This window comes from Colossoma macropomum, unplaced genomic scaffold, assembly GCF_904425465.1.
Source record: "Colossoma macropomum unplaced genomic scaffold, Colossoma_macropomum, whole genome shotgun sequence".
NCBI classification, from domain to species: Eukaryota; Metazoa; Chordata; class Actinopteri; order Characiformes; family Serrasalmidae; genus Colossoma; species Colossoma macropomum.
Window position 1 is genome coordinate 19,113,863 of NW_023494786.1, and position 18,068 is coordinate 19,131,930.

Genomic DNA, 18,068 nt, shown 5'->3' on the forward strand with positions numbered 1-18,068 from the left:
CCTAGAAAGTGCTTTCAGAATTAGATTTGCTGCACCTTTTTTGCATTATGACGAGGGTTGAGAAAGTAATAGTCTATACTATTCATATTGTAGCATCCTGCCACTGGCTCGCTTTGCTGTGGGAGTGTGGGAGGCATGGTCATGCAGAGCGGCCATGAAAGGAGGCTCTTGGGAAGTGATGTGTTCATAATGGGAGAGACATTTATAGTAAATAAGTTGCTGTTATTGTTAGCTTGAGAATGTGCACGTGTTATTTGTACTATTCTGTGGTGGGGGTAGTTGGTGCAGTCAGAAAAGTGTGGCTCAAGATTGCCTGTTAGCAGCACAGAGCAGTGGTTCTCCACTGCTGCCTGTTCAGTACTTGCCTTTAAAGTGCAATGTTTCCCATGTCTTCTTCTTCGCTGATGCCACATTAGTGTCAGAAGTGGGAAAAGGCCTCGAGTGGACTGGAGAGGAATGGTGCTTCCACAAACTCAAGGCAGACGGCGGAGATGATCAAGCTGCTCTAGGACTGTGGAAGTAGAAGCAGGGCAGCAAGAATGGGCGGCATAGATGGCAAAAGAGAAAGCAGCAGGCGAGGCTCAGCAGCAGAGCTCAGCCAGTAAGAACCTGCCAGCAGAGCAGCATGGTGGCCTGGCAGTGTTGACTGCAGTCCTCCAGCGTGGTTGGCTGAGGCTGAGAGACAGGGCTCCTGCGTGCACAAGCAGCACCCTTGCTGGCGTCGATGGTGCATGGTGGCAGAGGAAGCAGACAGCGGCTGAGGGAGTGCTGCTGCTGTCGCTGCCACCCCCAGGAATGAGATAATCGATGCCACAAGCTGCAAGCTGTGCCACCACACATGGGCCAGAGAACGAAGTGCTAAGTCTTTCCACTGTGGCACCCCGAGGGAAAGGACACAGCCCTGAGAGAGGACTGAACGCATAGCCAAGGAACGTCCCCAGTCCTTTCTTGAGAAGGTCAAACTCAGGATGGCTAGCTGACCTCAAAGTGGGGGGGCTATGTAGCATTCCGATACTGGCTCACTCTGCAGTGGAAGCGTAGGGGGAGTGGCCATGCAGAGCAACCATGTGAGGAGGCTCTTGGGAAGCAGCACGTTCATGATAGCAGAGATATTTATTGTTAATGAGTTGTTGTTGTTTAATTAAAGACGTACATGTGTTATTTGTGCAATTCTGTATTGGGCTGTAAGGTAGCTGGTGCAGTGTTAGAGTCTACCGTCAGGTAAAAGTGCTTGAGATGACCATGTCTGCTTCCCGGCCATGCTAAAGTTGAGCTGCACTTTTTCCTGGTTGCTTATTCAATAAAAGAGCATTTAGCTTTAAAGCCTAATGTTCCTCGTATCGTTCCTCTTTGCTGACCCTGCAGTACATAATATTATGCCTAGGTTATTCTCCTGGTAATTAAATATTGGTGAAAACATCTTGGATACAATTGAATAACCCTCAGCAACTCGCTTGCAGACAGGAACTCCACTAGCAGCTTTCTGTTAAACCAACTGTTACAGTGTATATTTCTTTTAACCCTGCTGTTTTAGTGAACAACACATAAACCCTGAGCATATTTTATCCCCTTCTGCACCGGTTTTCACTAGAGCACACAATTCACGTATGTAAAACGCGCACAGTTTGGATTTATTTTAAATGAACTAACTACGTGTGTACAGCGTTATAAATTCTACAGAACCTTTAAGTTTAAGGACTTTTATTTTGAATTCGTGGACATTTTACATACATTTACCCAAAGATATGTAGAAGAGAAACCAAGATGGTGCTGCATAGTCAAGTCAATGGGGCGAAAAGATTTACAGTTCCTGTCTGCTTAGGTCTTGCGTCAAACTCTTCGCCCTGCCCCCATCTCCCTGGGCAACAGCAGCAGCCTCTGCAGAAAGAGCAAACGCGAAACAATCCTAAATTCAGATCATCTGAAAATACGTGTTTAGGCTCACAACATGCCCTCACATTTACAAAAATGGCCACAGGCTCGCTGTTTTCTAAAAAGAGGGGTGGGGGGTCGCTAAAGTTTTGTAAAATGGGCAGAATATCCAGCTTGTGTGAATGGGACTCGAGTCTCTGTTGTCTGCTTAAGGGGGCGCTCACTCACCAAAACCACATGACCGCAGTCCTGGAAATATTTTGATATGGCGGCTCTCGCTTCATAAATCCTCTCAGATTTACCTCCGTGCTGCTTTTACGTTTGCGTGAGTGGGAGGGGCGAGCTGCTGGACGGATCTTTCCCGGGTTTTCGGACTCGGGCCTGTCTCTGGTACTGAGCTGGAACACTTATTCTGGTTACTTTTTTAGCGGTTTTGTCCAGTGGGGTACAAGTTCATCATTAGCGACATTCAGAAAAGGCGTTGTCGTTTGCTTCACTCTGGTGTGTGTTTTGAAAAAAAGTGAAGTAGTTTCTTAGCTCCCTAGCCAGTTAGCCTGCTAGCCAGTTTTAGCGCCTGTGTTTTTAGGTGAGTGAGGAGTTCTGGGCCTGAAGTCTGAAGTTGGCTGTGTTTTGGAGGATAACGCTGCGTGACCAGGCGTTTTTAAACAGTTCTCAGTTGTAATTATTTTATTATTATAGATTTTGTTCTTTGGGAAACTGACTGTCTGACATTACGGGAGAAAGATGAGGCTGAAGTTGGCTTGTTAGCTAAGTGAAATTTCTTTTGTTCCACCTTAAATTGTGCAGCGATTTCGTTCTCGCATCGCTGTCTAAGCAGAATGTGCCTGCTGAACCATTTACGGTGAAAAATTAGAATAAAAAGTCAACCTCAGCTTCATCCCAGGACGCTTTATTAGTTAAGGCTTGTAGCTATGTGTTTGTAGTAATAGTCATACGATAACTAAGATAAATCTATTAGTTTCAAACCTGAACCAACGTTTAATGCATGTAAAATAGTGTTATATTTTAAAATTGTATATTGGGTTAAATATGGGTTGCTGCACTTCTACGTAACGGCTTAGTTAATATGAAAGCCATAGCTGCTGTAACGTTAGTAATAAACTTGGCTGACTTAACGTGCAGACCAGCTCCATCCAGATGTTCTGACTGCATCATGTGTCATTTGGACGTTTATGTTTCTAGCGCTTCTTATTGTGAAGCTGTTTGTTTGATTTAGACATGACGTTCAAAAGTCTGTCGCTATCACAGAACTTGCACTGCGGGTTAGATCACTTACATGGTCTCGCCAAACGAACAGTCCCATTTGAGTAACTGCTTCTTTGTTTCCAAGTTAAAGGTTTTTTAAGCTGTTCATAGTACTCATTATAATGACAACCCTATCTATTGCCTGAATACCAGTAGGGATGTAGCAGTTGGTGCAAGATGATGTTTACAGACTGCGATTGCATCTCAAACAGCTCAGGAGACCATCTGGATGACGGTTGCATCTCTTCTGCTGTCGTACAGGTCCCTGCCGTAGAGACAGACTCAGAAAGAGTCCTACAGAGCATTCAGAGTGAGGGAGAGAGGCAGAACAGCGGAGGGATGCCGCCGGTGTCGGAAGAAGAAACAGAGCTGGTGCAGGAGGGCTCTGGAAATCTCACCCGTTCAGACTGCTTGTGTCCCATCTGCCTGGAGATCTTCCTGGAGCCTGTCACTCTGCCGTGTGCTCACACCTTTTGCAAGCCTTGCTTTCTGGAAACGGTGGATAAGGCCAATTTGTGCTGTCCTCTGTGCCGAAAGCGGGTGTCCACTTGGGCCAGGCTTAATGGCAGGAACAAGACACTGGTCAACTTGGAGCTGTGGAAACGTATCCAGGATGCCTTTCCTACACAGTGTCAGCGGAGATTAAATGGAATCGACGATGAGGAGGATATTAACAGTATGTACAATATTTGCTTTTAAGCGCCTTCTAAAGTAACGTAATGTTGGGTACATTCTGCCTAACAAGCCATTTTTATTTCCACAGTAGCTCAACTTGCAGAGGATTTTTTGCTTGTCTTTGTATCTTAATAGTATTTGGTTTTTAAAAGAGTAAGCTGACAAGATCACACTTCAGCCTGTATGTTTATACCAGAAGTACGTCCTGCTCTTTATACTTCACAGGTGTCCTTGTTCTGATCAAACTCATTAATGGTTTAGTGAGTACCTGAAAAGGTTAAGGGAAAGTGCTAATTTGTGTAGGCATATTTTAGGACTAGTTGCTGAGTGATGATTGAAGGCAAAACATTACTGCTGAAGAAGGAGATGCTGTAGATTTAATTCCAAAACAGTTCCCTGCAGTTTAACATTAATGTGCTTAAATTTGAACTGAAATAATACCTATGCTTTGCTGCACACTGTCAGCACTTTGAAACTCTCTTTGGTTATTTTAATTAGATTAAATTACAATCCAATTTGATGTAAATGCGTTTCCCCCTTTATTTTCTAAATCTGTGCCTTGTTCCTCGTTTCGCAGGTCTGATTCCAAAACCCAGGGTTAGTCAACCAGGAGAGCTCAGGCAAGAGTATGAGGACCAGATTAGCAAGGTAAGAAAGATTGTTGATTCTTTATATTTTTCCAAACATATAAATACAGACCACTGCGCTGGCAAAGTTGATTTCGTGTGATTTGTGGAGTGCTACAGTGTGGTGGAATGCAGGTGTGACTTCAAACAACACAATTGCTGCAGGGAAGACTGGAGTGCCCTGTTTTAGGTTCTTCTTTCCCTTAATGACACAGCTTGTAGAAGAGAAACGGGCCTTGGAGGAGGCAGAGAGGAGGGCCAGTGAGGAGTACATCCAGCGGCTCCTGGCTGAGGAAGAGGAGCGAATTACAGAGGAGAGGAGGAGGCAAGAAAAGAGGCAGCTGGAGGAGGACGAGAAATTGGCCAGAATGCTTAGCCAAGAGCTGGTGAGGCCAAAATACTCTTTCACTATAGAACAGAAGTATGAATGCACTGGAGACTCCGGATGCCCTGTACATGTGCCTCATAAGCTGGTACCTAATAATGCAGCCTTTTTTATTAGTGTTGAGTGGAGCTTTACCTCCATTGATATCTTTTGTGAAGGAAAACTTCATTTTAGGAGGCAGCCATTTTAACGTTGTATCCTCCTTTGTGCAGAACTCAACTTCTGTTTTGGAATCTCATGTAAATGTCAAAGTTAATGATGCTGCTTCAGCCAAGAAAAAGAAGCCTAGTGTTGGACACATTGAGAAGTGAGTGATTTCTTATTTGTCCTGCCTAGTTATCTGTTTTTCTTGTCTTTTTTTCCATATCTATTCACAAGAGAAATGTGTTTATTGTTGAGAGTAGTTCACTGAAAAGAACTTTGTCATATCTCAGGTTTCTATGCCCAGTGCCTTGGAGAAACGCAAATGCTGAAACCAGCCCAACCGCCAAGCTTTTGGCCAATAAGGTACTTTCTCCATAGCTCATGATTTTTATCTATAAAATGTGTTCAGTATACAGTAATTTTATGATTTCTTTAAAGGAGTGATTACAATGGTTCTGCTTTATGTATGAAAAATGTGTTGTTAATCAACCTGGTCTTTTTACAGTTTGTAAAAATGTGTATTTTTTTCAGGAAAACATTTTGAACACCCCACTACCATGCTGGCCTGACACGGTGGAGCCTACCAGCCTTGAAATGCCTATTTTGGACTACTGTGGCAAACCCTCTACCTCAAACTCAGATCCAGACGCTTCTGAACAGCTCTCTGGCATTGCTAGCAGAACAGACTTGTCCTCCAAGAGGAAGATGTCAGACACTGAGCTGGCTGATGAAACTGACTTCTGCAAGAGGCCATGTGGCTCGATACTTCCTGAATCGCCTCCACGAGAAGATATTCTGCAGGAAATGGCCCTTGAAGAGGAAGCTTTGCGAATCCGTTGGCAACAGGAAGAGGAGGACAGACGGCTGGCTCAGAGGCTTCAGAGGGAGCTGGACCGGGAAAGCGCTGTGAACCGCAGGAAGGGTTCTGCTGACTGTTATCTACTGAGGCAGAAAAGCAGTCCTTCCACCAGCACAAGCCCAGGCGAGGAGAACAAGAGAGGCAATGACAGTGATTCCTTAAGGACTAAGGCAGATAAAGTTGGGAAGAGAGTGTCCAGAGTCAGTACCCAGCATGAAGGGAAAACCCCTCTGAAAAGTGCCATCTCCACACAGGGGTCACCTTCCACAGTCTCCCCAGTGCAGAGGAGCACTAAGCAGACCACCCTCACTGAAATGTTTCCTAACATGAGTAGCTGATTGTTAACGGTCATTCAGCTTGACATGACTCTTTAAACACCCAGTAAGGTTTCAAACTTTCAGGGTTTTCACTTTTAACTAAAAGACTGTACTTAAATACGCATCTAGCTTTCAGTACTAATCTTCAGACTGTTGTCTTTAGATTTTGCATATTTCATTCACTGACTTACAAGTGGTAGTTTTGGGAGAGATTTTGGAAAAGGGCTGTGTAGAGTAACATGGAAACAGCCCTCAGTTTCACTAGTGCATTTCAAAGTCATGTACGGTTTAGAGGTTGAGGGGTTGATTTGTGTTAATTGCTGGAAAAAAAAAAAGTTATTTTTACACATGTTCCTAATTTCCGGAAAGCATCTACAGTTACTTCATTTTCTTAATGAATAAATACAGTAATGGAAAGCTTTCTTATGTTGTCATTCTGTTACGTCCAAAAAGGGCATAATAAAAGTGTATTTAGTGTATTTTAGGGTCAGTTTACAGTCTGCTACCACTGGTGACAGTTTTAACACCTTTGACAATAAAACAGGAATATACAGGGATTCCCATTTCCATATATGAATACATCCTTGTCAACTTTCGGCAAACCTTTTAATCTTGAGTTGTATAAACGCAGGCAAAAAATGGTAGAATAGAGTGCAAAGTGCATTTGGCTTGTCAGAATAGTTTTATCTGTAGAACAGATCGTACTTCTTCTTACCATTTAAAATAAACATGTTGTGTTGTTCTTGAAGCTGAAGCTGGCTTTTATATCTCCGTGCCACCTTTTAATGTTGGAACGAAAACATTGGGCCTCATTCACCAATATCTTCCCAAGTTTTTTTTCTTGGCTTCTGGTGAGGATGCCTTAAGACTCACCTACAGCAGGTTGTTTTTTCTAAACTTATCATCACCTCACTCCTCCCAAATTTGCATGCCTAGTATTACATGCCTGGTAGATAAGATAAAATAAAAACAGTTATCATTTTTCTTCAAGATATAGTCCAGTTACTGTACAGTCATTGTGCAGTGTTTGGGCAAGTTTTTAAAGCCATTTTTAGTATTTTGGTGTGCTGCAATTATGACATATAAGCCGTTCTTCCGGCAGTAAACACTATGTAGTTCCCTTTGCAATTAGGAAGTTCCCTCTCTAGCTCCCACGTTTCCTTTTATGGCGCTTTAGTTTCCAGTCTTGTCAGCACACTTGTGACCTTCTATCTCATAAAATGACTAATACTTCTTTTTACAGCACTATTCTAATAAACCTGTGACTGAAATCCTAGAAATTCGAAGTGGACCTCACTGAATGGCCTCAAATTACATTAGACTTATTTAGTTCACGTTAACCAGCTTGTGTAACACAAAGTAAATAACTAATGTAGGCATGTTTAACCAGGGGTTTCGCATTCTGACAGCTTTTGCCGGAGCTGAAGTCTAGTATTCAGATAAAAAAAAAAAAACAATAACTCAAATATGCAATTAAAATCTAAGAAACTGAAATATATTTATCAGCATTGCAATATACAAACTGATGACAGTGAGTATTCCACTTATATTTTTGTTCAACATCCTTAAGTATGATTTTTGTTTATTTTTAATCACAATATTTTCAGTCACCATCACATGCTTTTTAAGTAATCATTTAATGAGCTAGGCTACTGAATCAGGATCGCATCTTTAATCAGAGACAAATAGGAATCAAACTCACATGAAATGATTCAGCTAATATATACTAATCCTGCTCTGTTTGCTGGATCACCATCAGACTCTGCTAGATCCAACACATTCAGCTGAACAATTTGTGGCATAGTGATGGTTATTGCACTTCCGCATTACAGCCCACGTTTTAATGTGATTATTATAGTTCTAAGCTGCTACCAAAAATTTTACCTATTTGTCAACAGCACATAAGCAGTCTTAGTTTGGATTTTTCTAAAAACGGTACAGTAGGAGTTCTTTAGAGTTTGGCACTGGTAAAAGGACTTGCTTTATTTAGGCTGTGTTCAAAACCACATACTAACACACTACATACACCAAGCACTTTATTAGGGACACCTGTACATCTACTCATTAACTACCCAATTATCTAATCAGCCATTTGTGTAGCAGCAGTGTGTGCATAAAATCATGAATCATAAAATCAGATCTCCTAGTCTCTAGAGCAGGGGTGCATAACTCCGGCCCCGGACGGCCAATGTCCATCACAGTTTGATTATTTTACTTACTCAGACAAACCTGATCACACTTATCTGTTAATTACCAGGTTTAGTGGACGCGTTTGAGCAAGGAAACCTCCAAACTGTGCTGCCCTCCAGGACTGGAATTGTGCACCTGTGCTCTAGAGGTTCCTCAGAATGGTGCAATAACAAAACATACATTTTCTTGTATATTATCTTTGTTTTTGAGGTACATAAATAATGTTTGTGTGGTGTTATATACAAAGAACAGTTATAATTCACATTACATGATTGTTTTTTTAAACTCTCTATCTTTTACAGTTAAACAGGCCATTTTTGTTATTGTGCCTTTAAGACTGAAATGTTTATGTAAATAACCTCTGGTCTGATTGGCTGCCATTTTGTACCTGATTCAAAAAGCTGTCTGAGCTGAAACACTCTTTATAACTTCAGTGTGAAGGGGCAGGGCTAAACTGCTGAAAGCTGAATAGATATACACATAAGATTATGACCACCTGCCTAACATCCTGTTAGCCCTCTGCATGCCCCCAAAACAGCTCCTACTTGCTGAGGCGTGGACTCTACAAGACCTCGGAAGGTGCCCTGCACTATCCGGTACCAAGTCCCATTGACCAGTTCTTATATAAAGACAGGAACAGAAAGCAGAGACGGCAGTGGATGGTGTAAGACTGGAAAAACAAGGCACCCAGATGGTAGGTCAGGATTTGGTGCCAACAGTGACAATGAACAATGAATCCATGGACCCAACCTGCCATGTGTCAGCAGACCAGGCTGGTGGAGGTGGTGTATCTACTAGAACACATTAGGGATGTGATAGAATGGGAGATTCATAGCATCGAAAAGCACATAAAAAATTTGCAGGAAATGCATGATGCAATCATGTAAACAAGGACCAGATACTCAAAGTAATGTTTCCAACATTTTGTGGAATCCATGCCATGAAGAATTGAGGCTGTTTTGAGAGCAAAGAGAGCTCCTACCCAGTATCAGTATAGTGTTCCTTATAAAGTGCTCAGTGAGTGTAAGAAGTGTATCAAGTATATGATATTTAGTATAGTAGAATGCAGTGTGGGACACAGCCATAGCTTTCCTAATTCTCATGAACTAGAGGAAATATTAGAATAGCAAAAGTCATTTAATACAGCATTTATTGCTTTTGTATATATGCAATAACAGTAGGCTACATAGTGTGCACAGTTCTTATGAGGAAATTTATTGGTAAAGATGACTTCTGCAAAATGCTTATTAAATCAGCTAAATGCAGAAGCACAAGACATTTGTAGATTGATTTGAACAAAACAGGAAATAACCTTCAAAAGGAATTATACCATATAAAGTCAGTAGTGAATAAATGGCATGAAAATCGTACATGTGATGATGATGTGTATGTTGAATGTCCAATGGTTTGTTTCGCTTTGTTCACTGTTCTATGAGAAATGGGTCATGATTGACTCATCACTGACAAGCAGCCCACACTAGGACAATGCTAGAAACCCCTTCCACAGGTGAACGTTTTCCCTGCTCTAACACACTTAATTATCTTGTTACTTTAACGGAAGTTAGGAAATGCTGCCGCTGGATGATGGTGTGATCTTGTGTGCGTACCAACTGTGACATGTCATAGTGACTGGCATTTTCTACATGGAAATCGAGGAACTTTGAGAGGAATTCAACCTTTTTTGTTTTAGCAAAATTTCTAGATAGTAAATGAAATGGCTTTATTTGTCTTGTGTATATATAGCACCCCCTGATTCCTATCATCACCACTGTAAAGAAATCTGAGTCAGTACATTTCTCTACAATGAACCATTTCTTGTCAAACCACTCTTAATAACTTCACTTAACCATCTCAGCCACTTTTGCAGAAATTTTGAAATCAGTACAATTCTCATTTTTAAGGGCCCATATCATACATTTTCTTGTATATTATCTTTGTTTTTGAGGTATATAAATAATGTTTGTGTGGTGTTATATACTAAGAACAGTTATAATTCACATTACATGATTGTTTTTTTTAAACTCTCTATCCTTTACAGTTAAACAGGCCATTTTTGTTATTGTGCCTTTAAGACTGAAATGTTTATGTAAATAACCTCTGGTCTGATTGGCTGCCATTTTGTACCTGATTCAAAAAGCTGTCTGAGCTGAAACACTCTTTATAACTTCAGTGTGAAGGGGCGGGGCTAAACTGCTGAAAGCTGAATAGATATACACATATGAGCCAAAAGATTATGACCACCTGCCTAACATCCTGTTAGCCCTCTGCATGCCCCCAAAACAGCTCCTACTTGCTGAGGCGTGGACTCTACAAGATCTCGGAAGGTGCCCTGCACTATCTGGTACCAAGTCCCATTGACCATTTCTCTTGCATCCAACACATCAACTATGAGGTCCTCACAGAAATGTTCCAACATCTAGTGTAAAGACTTCTCAGAAGACTAGAGGCTGTTACTACAGCAAAGGGGAATAAACTCCTATACATACCATTGAATTTCAGAGAAACGTCGGATGAGCAGGTGTCTACAAACTTCTGGACATTTGTAATTCATTTTAATTTATAGATTTACGACATCAGAGATTTATTTATCTGTCAGTTTTTTTAGAAATTATTTTCTGTATGATTTAGAGACGTTTTTATTTTTGAGAGTCTTTTTGATTATTTTTAAATGACTACACATATCTGAAGATGGGTAAAACAGAAATGTATAATGAAAGATGTATGTCTGTTTCTATGTAAGTGTACATATAGGAAAGATAAATATTCCAGCATTTCGTTTAAACTGATTATACAAGCTTCTAGTTTCATCTAATATGCTGTGTCAGCTCACCCACAGCTTTAGACACGTCTTCTTTCCTACACACCTCTTTGACAGAGTTTTGTTTTGAGTAAATCAAATTTGGATTCACATCCTTGTGCTCCATACATGTATGGATGATGGTGGTATGTATTTCAGTAAGTGATAATAATAAAATATGCACATGTACTATGGCCATATGTACAGTGATAGACCACAAATTAAAATATGTTGTGTGTGTGTGTGTGTGTGTGTGTGTGTGTGTGTGTGTGTGTGTGTGTGTCAGAACAATAGAGGAAGAAAGGCTGTACATCACCAGCATCAAGTCTGGTTCCTCATCAGAGCTACTTAGGACACCTCTTCACCGTAGCTGCTTTCACAACCCTCTTGAGATTAACTAGCACAGCTGATCTTTTCTCCTCCTGACAAATACACATCGCTCTACCCCTCTGACACAGGTAAACACTTTTTGTTTCTCTGTATTTCTCTATGTTAGATTCAAAGGCAAGGCAAGGCAATTAATGTAATAATAATAACAACAAAAACTTACAACAAAAGCTCAAAATAAAATTCAGTAAAAACTAATTTTAAACTAATTTTAAACTTTTAACTAACATTCGACTAAATATCTATTACATGTAACTGAATTTGAGGTTGAGTGGGATATATTGTATTAAATCTAACCCTAAACCTAAACCTAGCCTTAACCTTAACCTCAACACAAAACATACACCTACCTCTAAACCTAAAACTAACCATAACGTTGTTGATAATCAACTGTTTATCATAAACTTTGTGAATAATTTAAATATCTGTAGATCATCTATAGGAGACCATCAGAATAAAATGTAATCCATATTTAAAATTTCCTTTGGTCATATGTTCTCTGAGCTCATCTGAGCACAAATCTGAAGAAATGTTTCAAATCGATCAGTCCTTATAGAAAAATAATAGTTGCCTTTTTTCTCACTCATCTAAATTTCTTTGGTCACATGGGACTATTTTGAACAAAACCACAGAAAACCTGTGTAACAAATTACATAATCTGAAAACATTCAAGTTACATATAATCATATTCAAATGGTTACATGTTTATATAAAAAATAACTAGTAAATTAATCACTTTAGGCTACTTAAAACAAGTTCTGTGGCACTTTTGGCACTTTTCTACAAAACTTTGTTGTCAGGAGTGAATGGGTTAAAAATCCATTTGAAATCCATTAAGAGGTCTTATAAAGCAGGAACTGTCAAATGAAAATTTAGAACAGATTTCTTCTTTTGAGATCAGTAGAGTAAAATATACCTGGATGTTGTTTGTTTCAAGGAATTATATGTATAATGTCATTGTACGGCTTGAGAGCTGACCATAATGCAACAGTGTGGGTATCTTAAGCTGAACAGCTGGTGAAGCTTTATTGCAGATGGAATCATAGCTGTGAAGTTTTGTAAGTTTGATTCAGTCAAGAAAGTTTGAGTCAGACTCTGTATGACTGTTAATGTCCAGGTTCACAGCACTGTCCAGATGTATTCCATCGGCTGCTCGAGGTTCCTGGCTTTGGTCATGGTTCCTATAGCAATTGTGAGCACTCTGGCCAATTTGCTGCTGCTCTTCCCCGACCTGGATTACCGCTACCTGACCGAAGGTCATGTGACTCGGGAGGCTGTATGGTGCACAGGGATATGGCTTTCTGGCTTTGTAGTAAGTATTGCACTTTGATTATATCAGGGTGATATTTTAGTGTTTTTTGTTTGTATATTTGTAAAAAAATAAAATAAAAATAAAGTATAGGTGTATTTTATATATACATAGTAGCCCAAACAGTGCTTTCCTCAAGTACAACAAATATATTATCAAATAAAGTTTTAAGGCAAATGACACCAATATAATTCCAATGTCATTGTGCATCCCAAATAAGAATAAGACTGAAGCATTTTATTATTATTAGGAGTTATTTTTTGTTATTATAACATGTTTATTGTAGTTTAGCAGCAGTAAATCTGTGGGGTTAAATTATTTAAAGACCCTTTCCTCTTTTATTTGACAGAATGGAACGTGCACGTTTGCATGATTAAGTGCATTATGCATTTGTTTATTTCTGTCATGTTTTGGTTCCTTAATGCTGATATGCTGATCAAGATCCCCTTTGAACCTCTGATACAGCCGAATATGGACATGCTACAAAACAGCCTTTTTTTCATAACGTCACACTTTGACCAGATCTTCATCTGTGGCTTTTTTTGTTTGGTTTGGCAACATGACATGTTTTGTCATGTGAACGGTTTGCTTCTTGGTTGTTGGGTACTTGCAACCAGACTGTGTGCATGTGCATGTGTTCTGTCAGGTGCTTGTGGCTGCTCGTGGATTTGCGTCAAGCCATACAAAAGAAGGATGCTGTCTTTTCAGAACTGATGTGAGTATTAAAAACTCTATCTACCACAGTGCAGTTATCTATTAGAACTGAGCTCAATATAATGTCACAATGCACATAATATTCAACATACATCTAATAAAGTGTTAAATACATACTAAAGGGACTTAACTACAAACTACATTTTCCTCACTTTTGTGGAATGCTTAGTGTAGTATGTAAACATTGTTAAATGACACAAGTTACCATTGACTCCAAAGTCTGACACTAAGTTACCAAAACAGCCCGATTTCATTACTTTTGTGATGTCATGAAACCCAACACATTAACATATATACATCTATTCTATGGAGTTCGATTCATGTCATTAAGAATTTGAATTTAAATGCAAAAATTTGAATTCTCAACTAAAATTGAAATGTAATGTTTGTAAGAGAGCATGATGATGTTGAAAATTCAGTTTCTAAAAAGTTTCAGTTTTGCTATTAATTCACATTTTCAGTTTTACTTAAAATAACATCTGGGTGTGTTGAAAGCAAAAGCAGTCAAACACCAAATCGTTTCAGCGTCAGGTAATAATGTTTGTTTAATAGCAGAAGTGGTGCAGAACGGCCGACAAAGCAATATTTTTTTGACACTGGACACGAGGGTATTATGCTTATGTTATGCATTGTTATGCTTGGTATTATAACGTCAATGTAATGCAGGGGTGCATAACTCCAGTCCTGGAGGGCCGGTGTCCAGTACAACGTGGTGATTTTCCTGCTCGAACTCACCTGATTCAACCCGTCTATTTATTGCCAGGATTAATTGGTGTGTTTGAATAAGGAAACTACAAACTGCTGGACAGTGGCCATACAGGGCCAGAGTTGTGCACTCCTGATGTAATATATCAGATCACACCCTTAGAAAATGTATTTTAAGGGTTCCTTAAAAGGCAATGGCTAAATATAAAACCATGACAGCTCATTTGAATGCATATAGTTCTTTACAGAACCTTTAAAATGGTTCTGTATAGCATAAAACATGATGTGCTATTGTTAGTCTTAGAACCTTTATAGGTACTATATAGAACCCTTTTTGCTAAGAGTATACACTACATAACAATATGTAGCTGAACAGGTATGCTAGCTGGACATGCCCTTTTTCATTTTAGTGTACAGGATTCAAATAACATGTCTCGACAAAAAATCCTGACTTGACAGTTTCTTTTTCCTAGATGCTGTGTCGGACTGCGTACTCGTGTGTGGCTGCGTGTGCGGCCGGCTTGTGCTTTGTGATCAATGATAAAGGACTAAATAATGGTCCGCTGTGTCTGCACAATGGAACTGAGGGTCTAGAGTGGGAAAGGCCTCTGAAACGCCAGAATCTGGAGTAAGTGACACATTCAGCTTTCATAAGTCTCAAAACAGTATGGGGAAGTATACATAGATGATGAAGTGGGTTTTAAGATAGATTTATTCAATTAAATAAAAAAAACTCATGCTGACCCCTGAGCCTGAAAGACACAAGGACACGTCTTATTTCTGTGTCACGACAAGCAGCATAGTCAGGCATGTGAGTGTGACATAGGCATGAGCTGTTGAAGAGTAATGTGAGTGTGACACGGATGTGAGCTTTGTGTACTATTTGTCTAAAAGTGTCCAGACAGCTGTTAGTCCAACACTTTTTCTGAAATCAAGGGTATGGTTCCAGCTGTCCTGCACAGAGAGCCATTCCATTACAATTAAATTTATATTTACATTCAGTGGCTGTTAAACTTTGTATCTCTGAAATTGTAGCTTGATAGGAAAAGGGAAAATGTTCAGTTTTAACTTTAATGTTTAAGTTAATGGGTTTATTCCAAGTACTTTTGGACCATTTCTATTAATCCATTAATTCTGAAATGAACACACAATGATTCACAGCTGGAAGCTGGTGTTATGAAATGAGGTTAAAAAAATGTTTTCACATGCAACAGTTTACTCATCTAGCAGTCACTTGTGCAAAATATGCAAACAGTGGAATCCAAATTGGTTCAAGGTACCCAGAAAACCTGTAAGGATTATATAATATGGTGGTGATAGGAACCAGAGGATTCAATGTCTATAACACAAGTAAATACCTTTTATTTTCCAAAACCAGCAGTGGACCTACGTATGTCAGGTTTTCATATGTAATGCTGGTTATAGTAAACAAAAAAATATAAATGGAAACAAAAACGCTTACTTTGGGTACTATTTTGCCTTATAACGCCCTGCATGAACCACCCTTCCAAAATGAATAAAATAAAAATAGATTTTAGCCCAAAAGCTAACATGAAAACTATCATAAAACAATATCTCAACATATTAACAACCATTTCAGGTAAAAACTTTCTGCAATGTAGCTTTTAGAGGCAGTAACTGCTTCAGACGCCTGGTTCCCAACACAACCACTGTGCATAATAAAGTTTTTCCAGGAGGGAGCATTTCACATCAAACCATTTTGAATGACTTTGTTTATATCTGAACAATTGCATTAGGCAGGTGGTGTGAAAAATTGGTGGAATTTCCCTTTGAATTGTTATATCTGTATACATATGCAGACCTATAGAACAAAAATAAGTGGAACATTTTTTTTCTTCCTTTTTTGTTTGTAAATAAACACAAATGTACAGTGTGAAGAAATGTTGAAGAAAAATAGGAAAAAATAAACAAAATAAGAACTGAATGTTGGAATTTTGCTGTTGGAATGTTGCTTCAGTAAATGGCTGAATGTGTGTGTGATTCTGTTGTAGTGAGTTGAGTTACCTGTATAAGCCTGAACGGTGGGCCTCGGCCTGTGTGGAGCCTCGTGGTGTGGTGATGTGGAACATTGTTCTCTTTTCTATCATCATGGCTGCCAGCGGACTTCAGGCTATCATCTGTACTGTGCAGATCCTACACGCTGTGCTTGGTGTGGTTTTTGGACCTGGCTTCTGTAAGAACAAGGTAAAGGTGTTAATGTTATTCTCAAATTTGCAAATAGTATAAAGATCTTGTGAGTGAACAGATTTCTAACTAGCTGTTTATTGCTTTTGAGAGATAATCATACTGGGTCACAGAAAACAACTATTAAAAGATCAGATCAATATAGGCCTGGTTTAATAGACATGGATTAAGCCTAGTTTTTGACTAAATGACAATGTTAATAGTAATTCACCATTAAAAAATCCTGTTTAGTCCAGGCTTAAGACTAATCTATATCATGAAAATGGGGGCATAATGTCCTAATTGAGAGACTGTAAAACTCAAAACACGTTAGTGTTAAGGTTTGATTGAAACAGTGGGTTCAAGTGAAGAGACAAGACTCTTAACATTTTCACATGTTTTATAGGTTGCTCCTGCTTGAAGAACCCAAAGGAGTGGTTTGGTTTCCTAAAAGCAGGTGTGGGTGCATTTTACATCATAATGCCTGTTATATTATATGCTGCAGTTTCTGTTTGAATTATTTTGCAGAACACAGGATTTGCAATGTAACACAAAAGCATTCCTGCTTTCTCACATACAGTCTTATGCAAACATTTGAATACCCCAGTCAAATGATATTTTGTTGATTTTCCAAGTGAAACAGAGAACACACTTTAATATGCTATTTTTCTAAGAAAAAAATAAAATAAAATACAATAAAAATATTTTATTTTATTTGTTAGGTTTAACATATTGGAAAAATATAAAATGTGCCATAACTTTTGCACAGGCCACATTGTATGCTTCCATAAATAAAATAATTAGTTGTACAGATGTGTGTTTACTGTGAAGGATGTGTTTTTATTTATTTTCACTTAGAAAATCAACAAACATGTAATTTGACCAGGAGTGTTAAAACTGAAATGCTTTATTTTTGGTGATTAAGACGTGTTTCTACTTTTATTGATTGAGAAATGTTTCCAGAGTCTCTGTTTGTTTAGAGGGTGATCAAACTCAGCATCCAAATCAAATCAAAAAAGAGGAATAGGAATTTGACAGTGAGTCCTGAACCTCAGGCAAAAAGAGCTTCTTTACTTTTGCAACATTCCAAGACATTCCACTGTGAAGGAAACATAAAGGGTTAAAAGGTCTTTTTCTTAAGTAGAGCTTAAGACTGGCCTTATAATAGATCAGTGAGTCACCACTGGAAATCTATTTCTGGTCTGGCAAAATGGCCAAAAATATCCTATTTCTGCAACTGTTATGTATTATGTTGTACTTATTCAGGGCACTAGAGGTCACTCTATCTACACTCATTTTTAGCAGTCGTGACATTCAGGGATCACCTACAGTACAGAAAGTAGACAGCTTTTCTGCATTTAAATGTGAATTTAATGTTCTTATTTAACAGATTGTTCTATTTTTTCATGGTTTTCGTTATTGCTGATCTTTTTTTCCGTTAACAGTTACAGTGGCTTCAGTATATCATGTTCCGTTACAGTAGCTACAGTGTATTATGTTAATTCAGCGCTATCTGAGGTATCTGTGACAATTTGTGAGAATGTTTTAAGACAGTTGGTGAAAAGGTATTTAGCTTCTTATAAATAATTATTAAGTAAATTATATGTAATCAATTTCATATTAACTTTTATTAACTTT

The 18,068-nt window shown here is 38.9% G+C and overlaps 2 protein-coding genes across 4 annotated transcripts; both read left to right on the forward strand.

Annotated features, from left to right (window-relative positions):
- The first annotated feature begins 2,165 nt into the window (after positions 1 to 2,165).
- Positions 2,166 to 6,561, forward strand: rnf168 (ring finger protein 168). Of its 3 annotated transcripts, none has more exons than XM_036563191.1 (7): positions 2,166 to 2,262; positions 3,400 to 3,814; positions 4,391 to 4,461; positions 4,655 to 4,825; positions 5,037 to 5,131; positions 5,259 to 5,331; positions 5,500 to 6,561. In XM_036563191.1, the coding sequence occupies exons 2-7, from the start codon at positions 3,478 to 3,480 to the stop codon at positions 6,163 to 6,165; spliced, it is 1,413 nt and encodes a 470-aa protein (XP_036419084.1). In that variant the 5' UTR covers positions 2,166 to 2,262; positions 3,400 to 3,477; the 3' UTR covers positions 6,166 to 6,561. The 3 variants fall into 3 exon arrangements, with proteins under 3 accessions (XP_036419084.1, XP_036419093.1, XP_036419100.1); XM_036563200.1 differs by lacking the exon at positions 2,166 to 2,262 and adding an exon at positions 2,270 to 2,373; XM_036563207.1 differs by lacking the exon at positions 2,166 to 2,262 and adding an exon at positions 2,380 to 2,550.
- Positions 6,562 to 11,485: 4,924 nt separating this feature from the next.
- LOC118827771 (transmembrane 4 L6 family member 19) lies at positions 11,486 to 17,069 on the forward strand. The gene is made up of 6 exons (XM_036599240.1): positions 11,486 to 11,589; positions 12,636 to 12,830; positions 13,474 to 13,542; positions 14,720 to 14,874; positions 16,259 to 16,451; positions 16,837 to 17,069. The coding sequence occupies exons 2-6, from the start codon at positions 12,654 to 12,656 to the stop codon at positions 16,849 to 16,851; spliced, it is 609 nt and encodes a 202-aa protein (XP_036455133.1). The 5' UTR covers positions 11,486 to 11,589; positions 12,636 to 12,653; the 3' UTR covers positions 16,852 to 17,069.
- Positions 17,070 to 18,068: the final 999 nt, after the last annotated feature.

Coding starts and splice junctions, on each gene's coding strand:
- LOC118827771 (XM_036599240.1), top strand. CDS start 12,654: ATGTATTCCATCGGCTGCTCGAGGTTCCTGGCTTTGGTCATGGTTCCT. Junction 12,831..13,473: donor TATGGCTTTCTGGCTTTGTA/GTAAGTATTGCA, acceptor GTGTTCTGTCAG/GTGCTTGTGGCTGCTCGTGG. Junction 14,875..16,258: donor CTGAAACGCCAGAATCTGGA/GTAAGTGACACA, acceptor ATTCTGTTGTAG/TGAGTTGAGTTACCTGTATA.
- rnf168 (XM_036563191.1), top strand. CDS start 3,478: ATGCCGCCGGTGTCGGAAGAAGAAACAGAGCTGGTGCAGGAGGGCTCT. Junction 4,462..4,654: donor ATGAGGACCAGATTAGCAAG/GTAAGAAAGATT, acceptor TTAATGACACAG/CTTGTAGAAGAGAAACGGGC. Junction 5,132..5,258: donor AGTGTTGGACACATTGAGAA/GTGAGTGATTTC, acceptor GTCATATCTCAG/GTTTCTATGCCCAGTGCCTT.